Source organism: Eleutherodactylus coqui, chromosome 9 (assembly GCF_035609145.1).
Source record: "Eleutherodactylus coqui strain aEleCoq1 chromosome 9, aEleCoq1.hap1, whole genome shotgun sequence".
Taxonomy (NCBI): domain Eukaryota; kingdom Metazoa; phylum Chordata; class Amphibia; order Anura; family Eleutherodactylidae; genus Eleutherodactylus; species Eleutherodactylus coqui.
In genome coordinates, this window is record NC_089845.1 from 91,121,916 (window position 1) to 91,135,150 (window position 13,235).

At 41.2% G+C, this 13,235-nt stretch overlaps 1 protein-coding gene across 11 annotated transcripts in view; it reads left to right on the top strand.

Annotated features, from left to right (window-relative positions):
• The window catches only part of DTNA (dystrobrevin alpha), a 226,281-nt gene that overhangs the window by 142,175 nt on the left and 70,871 nt on the right, over positions 1-13,235 (top strand). For all 11 annotated transcript variants that reach the window (XM_066578054.1, XM_066578055.1, XM_066578052.1 and 8 more), the window contains exons 4-7: positions 4,414-4,627; positions 6,031-6,116; positions 8,889-9,043; positions 11,437-11,542. In XM_066578054.1, the coding sequence (XP_066434151.1) occupies positions 4,414-4,627; positions 6,031-6,116; positions 8,889-9,043; positions 11,437-11,542 (561 nt within the window). The remainder of the gene's footprint in view (positions 1-4,413; positions 4,628-6,030; positions 6,117-8,888; positions 9,044-11,436; positions 11,543-13,235) is intronic.

Genomic DNA, 13,235 nt, shown 5'->3' on the forward strand with positions numbered 1-13,235 from the left:
GAGTGCCTTGAAAGCCTTGTTGAGATTCACTCGGAGCGTGCCTTTTATTGGCCAGTCGGCACACCGTAAATTACTGTCTGTGATAAAGACTGTGCAGAACGTCATAACTCTTCTTAAGGACGGCTTCTTGTATAAACTGCAACAGGTTGTCATTTTTAAGCCAATAGAAAAATGATCTTGCTTTTATTTCCAAACACGGTTAATTAAAACTGACTGTGCTCTCCATCTGTCTATTTACATTGGCATCAGTTGGATTTGAGAAGAGTGGGAGTATTGAATGATTCTTACAGCTCAGCAAGAAACTAGTTTCTGCAGCGGTAAAGGGAAATCCGGTGATGTCACCGCCGAATAGTCATCAGAATTTCTAGACTGAAATCCGTCCCTCATAGCAATGAATGTTTAGCTTACATAGAAGAATAATACTTTCTTCCATACATTCTTGAGTTGTGTTCACTGTCTTCGTGTTTAGTACAGTATAGAGATGACATATTACATAGTGCCATGAGCGCTGTCATCGGTGGCTTGTTTGTAGACAGGCTCAGCCTGCAAAGTGATGTCACAAGAAGACCAGAGCTGGCGGTAGAGGATGAGCGGGGAGACGTGAGTAACTGGGGATTTGTTCTCTTCAGCCATGCAGGGGATGGGGGTTTCCTTAACTCTGACAACCCCTTTAAGCAAGGAGGTTGCTGGCTCTTTGGTGCACCAAGTTATCTGAGCATGCAGTGAAAGGAAGTAATGTGACTGAAGATTCAGTTTTGAACTGGAACTATGGCTTATTGAGACCGCAACAAAAAATGGGCTGTAAGGGACTAAAATATGAAAGACCTATCCTCAGGATAAACCATCAGAATAACATTGTGGCATGTTCCATCTAACAGCATACTGCAGTTATCCCACTTAATATGGAGCGGATATGGCGGCACATGACGTTTCTATTGCCGAGTCTCTGTTCCAACTTAGTGTGAAAAAACGTACAGTTATATACATTCTATGCTTGAGAAATCTGGGCAACGTTGGAGGAAGATGTCATTGCACTTTTTATGATAAACTTATCAACAACATTCAAAACTAGTTTACAGCTGCTCAAGCAAAATTCCGTCTTGCATTAGACATGGCATAACATAAAAAATGCGTTGCATAACCTCACGATGCAGTAGTTTCCATAACTGATAATTCACTCCCTGTCGGAGTGTGAACGAATAAGGAGCATAGATAGTATAAGGAAAGATCATGGATATGATCGTTACCAACAAATAGGATCACCTTCTTAATATCCCAACTACAATTCTGGCAGCCTGCAATGTCCTCCTGTAGTTAGCAAAAAACGTGGTTGTGGCCTCCCATTTACAGACATTTGGCGTAGAGGATGTTCTCAACTGCAATTCACCCATATACATGATGTAGTCAAGAAGATTGATCCAGCATTATTTCTTAATACTGGTGGCCTATATTGAAATAATAGGGTACTTGAACAGGAAGGCATGGATTCTACATGGTAGTATAGCGCATGGGCCTTCAGGGGATTTCACATGTATTGTGGCCCCTGTAAGAGAGCGTAAAACCTAGCTGCAAAGTTGAATTGTATCATGTCAGAAGCAGAAATTCGCTTTCCTTGTCTCTCTAAGTCCTGTAGGACCAATGCTAGGACTGAAGTAAGGAAAGCATACTGGAAGTGGGCTCCTTCTGTTATCATACAGGCACATGATCCAGGAGGTCACCCACCATCATATGCCAGAGATTCAGGTACTGATCTGTGCTGAGAGTCCCTTGAATGAACACAGGTCTAGCAACTGGTATTATTGTATCTTGACGCCACCAGGAAGTACTGGTGGAGACAAGAATGATTGCCTAGTGACGCCCCCTGAAGCTCAGTGGCCGCAGAGAAGGCTTGGCTGCAGGTCCTGGTAGGTAAGTATAATTATCCCATCCCCTGTTAATAATGTTTAATGCTCCTGCTTTTTCATCCCCGGCCCTCTAATCCCTGCGCCTGGTCTCCCCTCCCGCTTTAGCCAGCATATAACACCGTTGTAGAACAGCAGAAAAAGAATAAGCCCCCTAGGAAAACCAGGGATACAAATTAGATTGGAAAGGGTTAATGCTGCGGTAAAATGCTCATCTGAGAAACCCCATTGAAATGAATGGAGGCTTAGTGCAACATTTTTAGAGGGCAGCTTCGTACCACGTGCTAGGTGCATACGATGTGAAGGCTACCATTGCAAACAATTGGGGAAACTCCGCGATCCTCCGACAGCCATGGTGGAGAATCAATTCTTCTCCGAAGTGACGCAAGGCTGTTTAGACATGAAAACACCTAACATATATGGGAAACTCACATGGTAGGGAGCACGATATGAGGCCATGATTCACAGTCCCATATCTCGCTCACCCTTGTGAAGTTATCTTAGGCCGGCTGCACATGGGCAAATCAGATTCCGTATGCGGGATCCTGCAACAGAATCCGACTGTGATCCCACGTGCCTGCATTATCTGTAATGCGGATGACTGCAGTGGCTCTTCTGCGGTAATGCACAGCAACGGTTTTTTATTTTATTTTATTTTTTATATTTGTAATACCTTTGCCATCGCTATGCGATGATGCGGGTACCTGCAGCATGGCTCATACACAATGTTAATTGTGTATGGGCTGCAGGGTCGGATGGACTCCATTAATTTTAATGGAGCCCGTCTGCAGCAAAATAGAACATGCTGCGATTTTTCCACCGCTTGTAGAATACGCAATTCATGTCTGCGAGTGTGGGAAAAAAAGCTAAAGTACATACCTTTCAATGCGTGCAATTTGCTGCGGACGCAGACCGCGGATTCCGTAATTGGTCGTGTGAAGCCAGCCTCAGTCTTATAAATAAAAATACCTCATCGGCACCTATTAGGCATAATTGTTATAGAGAAGAGACTGCTGTTACTCTTATGGTTTATTCATCATGTCGTTAGAGCCTGCATCATTTTAAAGCTCTTGGCATTTGAAACAATACTTAAAGGGAATCTGTCAACTCTACTAACATCATTTTCTTTTTCTTAGTAAGTACTTGCATTTTCTGAGCATCTTTTCTTAGAACTCTTAATTATGCCATTGCTCTATTATTGCTCCTGGAATTGTATGAATAAAATGGTTTATGGGTGTACCACTCTCCTAATCAATGGGCACATCATACAGAATTTGACACTGTCCAATCAATACTGACTGTGTCGGACATATCCTATTGCTGGCATGCTGACATCACACAGATCAGATGGTCATAGTAATTATTTTCTTGTCACTAAACCTACAAATTAAATGCTGTGTTTCAGAATGCAGAAGGAAAAAGTAACAGAAAAAAAACTAAACCATAAATTAAACTTGAAAGAACTTGTTACTTTCATTGTGTACCCCGCTTGAAATGGACGCACTGTGCATGAGATCACATGCTTATGCAATAGCAGTTCCACATCATGTAGAATGCATATTTCCTAAACGCACAAGAAATAATTCAGGTCATTCATGTTTTCAGCTAACAATTTAGTTGTTTTTTTTGTACGCTGCTTCTTTGCAGCCCTATGGATGCCACATGCATGCTAAAATAGGCTTAAAAGCTAAACAAGAATCTTTGCTCTGGACTGTACTAGCTACAATATGTCAGATGTGTGCATATATTTGGTATTATTAGTCTCTGGAGAATTAGAAGAATATATTATCTGTAGATCATGTTTTCCAAAATACATCAGTCGTCGCCAAAAGATTAGAAATGCAAAGCAAATATCTTGTGAATTATCAGTTGTGCCATGTAATAGACTCTGTCCAAAAGTACTGTATATCCCTGAATAATCAGACATGTGTACAGGAACATTAACCTATTCCAATCCACTGTCTGACCTCTGAAGACATTATGATTTAAGGCTGTACAGCTCTGATGTTGGAAGACATCTGTTGGGGTTTCTCTTACTGTATATTGCCAGCCTCTCTGCTGTCAGAGCCTATCCAGCGTGTCACCTCATGCAGTACTGGCCTTAGCCAGCAGATAGCACTGTTGTATAACGGCAGAAAAAGAGTAAGCCCCCTAGGAAAACCAGAATACAAATTGGATTGGAAAGGGTTAAAGGGTTTGTTTAATGCCTAGTGCACTCAGACTTTTCTTGCAGTTCTACTGAAAAGAGTTCTAATTCCAGTTCAGTAGCAATATGGATATTAGAACATGGCAGCCTACAGCTGGCGATTTTGCTTTAGTTCCCTTAGTGAAATCACTACAACTGTGTTCGGGAACTAATGTGAACATAAAGTTTTGTAATCTAGCTCTATCTTTTATTAAGTGATGATATCCGTATAACACATAAACATGGAGATGGACGAAATTGTCACATGCAGTAATAATTGCAACGAGTGTCCTGGACCTTTCTGACTTTCTCTGTATTTCCATGCAGTGCATTTGGTAGATATATGGAACATTATTGAAGCCCTCCGGGAAAATTCGTTAAACAATCTGGATCCTAATGTCGAGCTCAATGTGGCACGTCTGGAAGCTGTGTTATCAACCATATTCTACCAGCTCAATAAGCGTATGCCGACAACTCACCAAATCAATGTAGAACAATCCATCAGCTTGTTGTTAAACTTCTTATTGGCAGCCTATGACCCGTAAGTATATTTCTGCTGTATGAATGTATGCTATAGATAAGTAATCTCGGAGTATGTTGGAAATGTTTCTGATTTGTTCCCAGTTGGTTAAGAGTACCTAAAACTTTAATTTTTCTTTCATAATAATAGTACAAGTGTTTTTTTAAGAAACTTTGGAAAGTATCTTATTACAAAAAATGCATTTTGTCTACTTAAAAGACTCCCCTGCAGTGATTACACTGAATTTGCTTATAAAATCCATAAATGGAGAGATTAGTTTACAGTTGCTGCCTATAGAAATCAATGGAGAGTGAGGAGGGCGTAGAGTGACTCTGCAGAGAGACACTCCAGGATGTGGCTGAAAGCAGAGGCATATCTAGAAGCTCTTGGGCCTCCTACCTACCATGGGCCATTTATAATAATATTGTCTTCTAATGTGATAGAGGGGCCTTTAGGTCCTCTAAGGCTCCAGGGCTGGTAGCAACTGCTGTCTATGGCACCCCCTATAGATACACCCAGCTAATAAGTGTTCTGCCTTACCCCACTGCTTCACAGCTACCTTTCTCAGTACTGTGCTCTATTGTTTTCTCCTTACTACTTGCGATTTCCCGCACCAAATAGAGCATGCTGCGATTTTCTCCCGCGAGCGGAGAATCACGTGGGCATGGAAGACTCTTAACATAGCATGCTATGGACAAAAATTGCTGTGGAATTCGCGGCAAGCAATTCCACAGCGAAAATCTATCCGTGGGCATTGAGCCATAAGGAAACAGGATCTCCTCTTCCACTGTGTGTGCTAACAGTAGTCTCCACCCACCAGCTCAGGGAAGACTGAGAATTAGGGATAAAGTTTGCAGAGCAAAAAACTAATAAAAGGCACAAGTTATAAAATGGTCAGAAATGTTGTTATTCCTCCTGTATGCACATGTGACAGCTTATTCTTTTAAAAGTTACCTGAAAGTTTAGGTATATGTTAAATACAGAAATATTTAATTGTAACAGAGTTTTCTAAGACTAGATATTGATGACCTATTCTTAAGATAGGTTATCAATATCTGATGAGTGGGCGTCCACTGCACAAGATCCCCACCGATCAACTCTTTGAAGAGGCCACACTCTGTGGCTTTGTCACTGCTTACCAGGCATAGGACAGTATATTTTACAGTGGCTATGCCTGGTATAACAAGTCCATTAAAGGGATCTGAGCTGCTGAAAGGCCATGTGAGGAATGAATGTGACATCACTGACCTGAGAGGAGGCTGCAGCGCTCACCATCTTTAAACAGCTGATTGTCTGGGCTCCTAGCTGCAGGATGTCCACTATCCTGATGATAGGTCATCAATATACTAGTCTTGGAAAAAACCCAGTCTAGGTAAACACTTGGGCAGTTATTAACCTTCAATTTTTTTTTCACTGTTCTACAGGGAAGGACATGGTAAGATTACAGTTTTTGCAGTCAAAATGGCATTGGCTACTTTATGTGGAGGAAAAATCATGGACAAATTAAGATGTAAGTCCCGTTTCACATCTTTCAATCTCATCTCATATACCAGTTATAATAGAAAGCTAGAGAGCATCAGATTTTAGTATTATAGTATACTAATTATTGAAAATCAGGGTCCATAATGTGGTTTATTTTCTGGTAATGTCACCACTCAGCCTCAGTCTTAAGCTAAAGCTACTCAAGGATACTTGAGATAAAGTGTCCTTCCTTATCCCCTTAATGATCGCCCACATGCCTTTTTACAGCGGTCATTAAAGGAATTGTACTATCTCAGGACTACCCCTTCCCTGTTCACCAATATAACAAATGGTGATATAGTGCCCTCTTCCCGCTTCTGCTGTGTCCTGTGCCGCTGCTTTGATCTGTGTTTTCAGCTGCAGTCCTGCCCAGTTTATGGGACATCACAGGGGCTACAACCAATAACGGAGCTCAGAGACCCTTATTTTGGTGCCTGCACCTTTTCACGGTGCTGCATCACAAGCCTGGCACAAAAGCAAGTGTTCGGCTGTCCTATTTTTAAAATATCATTAGATATTAGAAGAATTGTCCCACTTCTACGATGGGTTACTTATTCTAACAATAGTTGAGTGATCGCTATGAATTGGTCTGCAGTACCACGCCAGGTCACCGTACAATGTACCGGGCTGTCTGCTTCTGGTAACAAAGCAGCTCCAAATATTAGAAAATTGGCCCCAGCAAAAGGCCAATTGGTGGGGTCCCGATTGGAACACCACTACCTATCTGCTATTGATGACCTATCTTGTGGATAGCCTCTTCAAAGGTAATGCTTGTATAAGAACACAAAATTTAAATGGATTTGAACTCCATACATGTAGTGGTGCATGTTGGAAAGGGTTCGCGCCCTAATCATAAATTAAGAAAAATGAACTAGCTTCTTACTACAGTTGTAGGAATCATCTTTTGCAATGATTTTATATCCACTGCTCTAATGCATCTAAAACACTAAATAAAGCCAATTTGCTAATACATTGAACTGATTGATTAAAAATATCCATTATGTGTATTCAACTCATATGCAGACCTATTTGTACAAAGGTTGGAACTCCACTGCTCCATGGACACTGACCGCTAACAAACCCTGTAAACCCTTCAGTGTGTTATTCCTTTCCACATACTTCCTAGTTTTTGCTAGCCGACAGATGCGTTTTCCAGTGCAATAACATTGTAGCAAACTATCAGGAAGAAGGAATAAGAGTTGTGGTGTTAAACGGTTTTCCGTTATCAGCCAAAATTTTTCAATTTGGGCAAAGTTAAAATGCAGTACTTGCCTGTTAAATCCCCATCCCCAGCCACTGCAGCTCCCTGCCATTCTGTTTACTTAAGAAAAAAAAAAAAATTATATATATATATATATATATATATATATATATTTATTTATTTATTTATTTATTTTTTCAATTGGAATGCTGTCATTTTTTGAGATATCTATATATATATATATATATATATATCTCAAAAAATGACAGCATTCCAATTGAAAAAAGTGAAACTAAAATATATCAAGAGGGACGCGCATAGTGTGGTGAAACCGCCCAACCAGTGGCATAGGATGGGACACCATATCTACCAGCCACGTCAGATTTCAGGAAACAGAATGCAGCAAATCAAGCACCATTGTGGTAGGAGGTTACCCAATCTAATGAGGAAATCCATTCAATGAGTGCACCAATTTCACACAAACTGGTAACCACCAGGTTCGGTATATAATACCAAAGAAGCTAAATCTCCAATAATAATGCATTTATGAAAAGATCAAGAGTCGGTGAGCTGGGCCGGAAGAAATATAGCAGATCTGTGTTTCACCAAGCACTAAGGGATGGAACATCTATGCTTTCCATACCGTGGAACCGCCGTCCACATACTGTGTAAGCAGCCGTAGGAAGTATAGTGAATGTGGGTTCTGCCATTTTTTGTAGCTGCCATCTTAAAAGTTGGCAAAGAAATACATGGACGGTTTAAAAGAATCCGCAGAAACTGTACACAGATTAGAAACGATAGATCCCAATGCAACATTTTTTAGTTAGCAGATTTTTAGAAAATGGATACCCCAAATCTCAGGTTATAGCTGCATATGCAGGTACTCGAAGTCAATCGGAGTGTCTAGAAAGAAAAAAGACTAGAAAGGGATGTGATAATCTGTATATTCCTTTCATAACGCGATAAACACACACAGCATGGGAAGATTAAAGGAATGAAAACCGTTTTTTATTCGGTAAGCCAAAAGTAATTTTTCGAAGTATATCACTGAAGAATATCCTAGCAGTGCCGTGAATGATAGCACACATACATCGTGACTCCTTGGACTACACTGATGCACATGCGCTGTTGTCGGTGCAGTGCAAGCGCTTTAAGTTGCAGACATGATATCTCCAGCGGGCAGAGCTGAAGGCGTCGTGCAGAAAGAAAGGCGTCATTTTTAGTTCAAGGGGCAGACAGAGAGCCCAGACCACTGGCAGAGATGGACCGTCCATTGGATGGTCTGCCGCTAATTACCACATGGCATATGAACAATTTATGGGCTGATATCTTAAAGAGGAGCAAAATTGGAACAAAATGAAAGTGCGCCTTGATTTCTCATATTGGCGTACATGTAAAAGTATAATGCTTTACTACTGTCTAGACTGGATAGGGGCTGCAGTAGATCTTACAAATACTCAGTGAATGATCCTCTTAAAATTGAGGAACTTTAACATCCAGCAAGACCCTACTGACACTTAACTTCCCTTTTCAAATGTATTTATTTTCTGCTTCTTTCAGACATTTTCTCGCTGATCTCTGATTCTAGTGGTGTCATGGTGTACCAGAAGTATGACCAGTTTCTGAAAGAGGTGCTGAAACTGCCAACCGCTGTGTTTGAAGGACCTTCATTTGGTTATACGGAGCAATCTGCAAGGTCTTGTTTCTCACAGCAGGTAAGAAGAATACAATGTCATTTAATAAGATTTTACTCAAACTGACAACATGGTTTCCATTTGGAATGACAATCATGGTGTGGTGACTGATCCAGACACTGGGTATGGGTTCTGGTATTTCTGGACAGCCAGAATAGTGCAGAATACCGTACTGTTCTTGCTGTCAAACATACTGCAATGAAAGATTGAAGCCCCAAAGCAGGATCCAATGTGACAGAGCCTGACGGTGAATATAAACGATCCCAATTATTTGGGGGACTTTGGGGAGAAAAAATATCTGCCATTTGTGTAAAACTAAATAAAAAAGCAGTACTATCCTCTCACTTTTTCCGGTGATCTAGTGGTCCCTTCTATGTGGCCCCCTGATGGTCTTTGTTTACATGCAGTAATGTTCCACAGCAACTGATCAGTGGCCATGTGCCATACTCCTGATGATATGGCCTCCATCACTGAAAGGTGATGTCGTTAGTAAGGTAAGTAGCCACTACGGCCATTGATTGGCTGCAGTGGTCACATGGTGCCCACTTGTAATCGAGCACTGGATCACCACTAGAAACCGGTTGTGAGTGCTGTTGTGTTTTTTGGTGGAGGTCGTCAGGGGGGGGGAATGGTGCCCGGTTTTTTTTTTCCATTTTCGCAAGGACTGATAACCCAACCAAGCTGACCCATGCACCATGCACTTGTGATATTAGACAGCTGTACAGGCCGATCTCGGCAGATTTGCCCTTCCAGACACCAACACAGTCAGTGGCATGTAAACATGGCAGTTGCATTCATGTGTCCTACACTGTGATTCTAACAGTGAATGATTTTAAAAGGAGGGAGGAAATTAAATAGAATCCAAACAACGTGTCACCATTTTTCACCATATGGAAATGACATCAACGAGTGTATATATAGGGGTGTGCAAAAAAATGACATCACATGCTCCATTCAGTGTTTGGTAAGTAAGCTGCATAAAACCTCTGTGAACTGTTGTAAATAATAGAGAAAAACATTTTAAAATTTAATTAAATTTAAAAAGAACCTGTCACCACGTATGGGCACCATAAACTAAGTTATGGTGCTTATATGGCAAGTTCCCATTGACTGACATGGGAGTGCGCGCCGCACATTGTGCAGTCAGCAGTCTGGCTGCATGGTCTGCGCTGATGTTCGGGGCTAACAGCGCTGGATTGAGGAACTGTGTAAGTATGAAAAATACTTTAATTTAATTTAAAAAACATTTGTAACAGTTATTAACGGAGGTTTTTTGCTTCTTAGTTATTGTTTTCAGTATCAAACCATGAATGGAACTTGTGGTGCAAGACCAGACCAGAAATATTTTACCTTTTTTTAATGCAAAATGTTTGGCATTTTGTTAATTAGGTTTTTCTTGTCATTTGTAGGCAGAATGTCTGCAGTTTGGTGATGTCTTCACTGCCTATAGATGTGCAGAAGGTTTCTGTTACAGAAATCAAACATTTGGTTAGCTTTTAAATAATGCTGTGTTTTAGCCCAAGGCTTGTATTTATAATATGGGAACCCGGTGAGATTTGTAGATTTTTAGATCCATTTGAACAGTTGTAGCCTTTATTCAATCATTTTGTTATAAACTTTATTAAAGCAATTAAATGGTTTTGTGGGTAAACAAATCAAGCTTAAGTGTATGCAGAATGAAATAAGAAAAAAGGCACATCTCATGCCTGTGGGTCTACAGATGTGTGTCGCTCGTTTAGAATAAAATATTTCATTACTACGTGTTTTTCTCCGGTTTCCTTCTGCTGGGATCCATTGCTGGTTCTGGCAAAAAAGTACAGAATGGAACATAGATTTCGGTTACAGGCATGTAAACAAACCCTTAAACTGCCCGCCTCGTAATGATATTTACATGGTATTCATGAATTTTTATAGCATCCATTTACATAGAGCGCTATCTAATGGCCTATAATAAAATTTCATGTTTTGCCCACAGTGTCATTTTCAACAAAAGTTTGATGAATTTTAGGTTTTTACTGTGAAGTTAAATTCGAGTACCAATAGGCTTCATCATGTATTAAGACGTTATTTTTGGTACTTATGGGATTAAAAGGATGCGTCTACATTGCTTGTATCCAGTGTGCATGTAGGCTGTCCTATTGTTGTTCCTAACACAATCTAGTAGTGTCTTTCCTTCATGTAGTAATCAATGGAGGGCCAATTGTGTGGATACCATATACAAGGCTGAAAGACACAGATTGACAGAAGGGACAGACGTTCTCACAAGTGAAATGCTGTTAAAATGCGTACTGCACACCAATACTATAAAAAGGAGTTGTTCAGCAGTTCATTAATACACAGATATTGCAACTTGAATATTTCCTTTATCAGGATGTGTTCATATTATTTTTCATTTTTGTATTTTACCCAAACAGAAAAAAGTTAGCTTAAATTCATTTTTGGACACACTTATGTCTGACCCACCACCTCAGTGTCTTGTCTGGTTACCTCTTCTGCATCGACTGGCGAATGTAGAAAATGGTAAGTACATTACTATAGATTTCTTCTGCAATTGGGTCATGGGCAGCCTTAGTAAGTGACACTCACAGTAGATTCCAGAGCTCTTAAAGAGCTTCCTGGATGTTGTTATTGATGGCCTTTCCTACTGATCAGCTGACTGAAGGGTCCAAAGCACTCCAATGACTGCTACATCCCTTTCATTGTTTACCAGGCACAACACAGTACGTCCTGTAGTGGCTGTGCCTGGTATTGAGGCTCAGTCCCATTCACTTGAATGAAACGGAGCTGCAGTATTAGGCACAGCCGCTACGGGATGTATGGAGCTGCACCTGGTAAACATTGAAGGGGCTGTGGTGCTTACCAGAGTGCTACAGACCCTTCAGTGAGCTGGCATAGGTGTCAGACTTCTGATTGCACTGATTCCCTTTAGAGAGCATTTGTCACTATTTTTTGCATTATAATCCATGTTTTATTACAATACATTCCATGGGGAGGTCTATTACTTTAAGTGTCTAAGTGAGCTGTTTTTCTTCAAGTTTCACTTGGAAGCAAATAAAGTTTTTCTGCATTTTAGCAGCCCCCAAATCTCCCTGGCATCCTCCATAGCAGCATTCAGTCTTAGGCCTTAGTCACACGGGCGTTTTTTGCCGCGATTTGCGGATCGCATGACGGATGTGCATCCGCAAATCACGTGACCGGGGCCGAAAAATCGCCCGAAAAAACTGCTCCTAGCCGCGTTTCAATAGAAACGGGCCGGAGCTGTCCAGCACATTGAATTCAATGGAGCCGGCAATACAGCCGACTCCATTGAAAGCAATGGGCTGCCGGCGATCGCGGGATGAATTGTCGGGAAGGGCTTAAATATATAAGCCCTTCCCTGCAATTCATCCAGAAATGTGTAAAAATAAAAAATATATATATATACTCACCTTGTCCCGGCAGACGGAGTTCAGCGCGGCCGGCCTGCAGTGGGTGTGAGTGAGAGCTGCCCGATTGGCTCAGCGCTGAGCCAATCAGAGGCAGCTCTCACTCACACCCATTCATGAATTCATGAAACGCACCGACAATTCATCCCGCGATCGCCGGCAGCCCATTGCTTTCAATGGAGCCGGCTGTATTGCCGGCTCCATTGAATTCAATGGGCAAACATCGTTCTTCTCTGCAAATCGCGCGAAAAAACACCCGTCTGACTAAGGCCTTAGACTGCGATATCTCATGGCTCTGTCCAAAGTTGCGTTATTTCCTGGATAAATATGTAACTGCTTTATCGATGATTGTTAATCCAGTACGTAACACTGTAATGCAGGGTATCAGGCAATTTGCATATATGTCAGAGGGCTGCTAGAGGGGGTTTTTGCCATTTTTTGGCTTTTTAAGAGACTGTCAGCTACTATGAGCCCTTTGAGCTAAAACATTTGGGTTCAAAGTAGTTGACACGTTGAATTTGGGGATGTTAGTTTTATACTTGCATTTCCAATCCGTTCCCCTACTGTCAACACTCAAACCCGCCACTGCAATGCATTTGTGGACACACATACACGTGCTAAGTAGTCCTCTCATTCTATGTGCGTATCTATGTACTTTGCTGGAAGCATTTAACATTGGGTTTAACAGCTGACACCGATGGAATGGCGGGGAAGGTAGGTATAAAACTTACATCCTCGGACTCAGCATGTCAGCTGCTTTGAGCTTAGAGAGCTGAAAGTAGCTGACA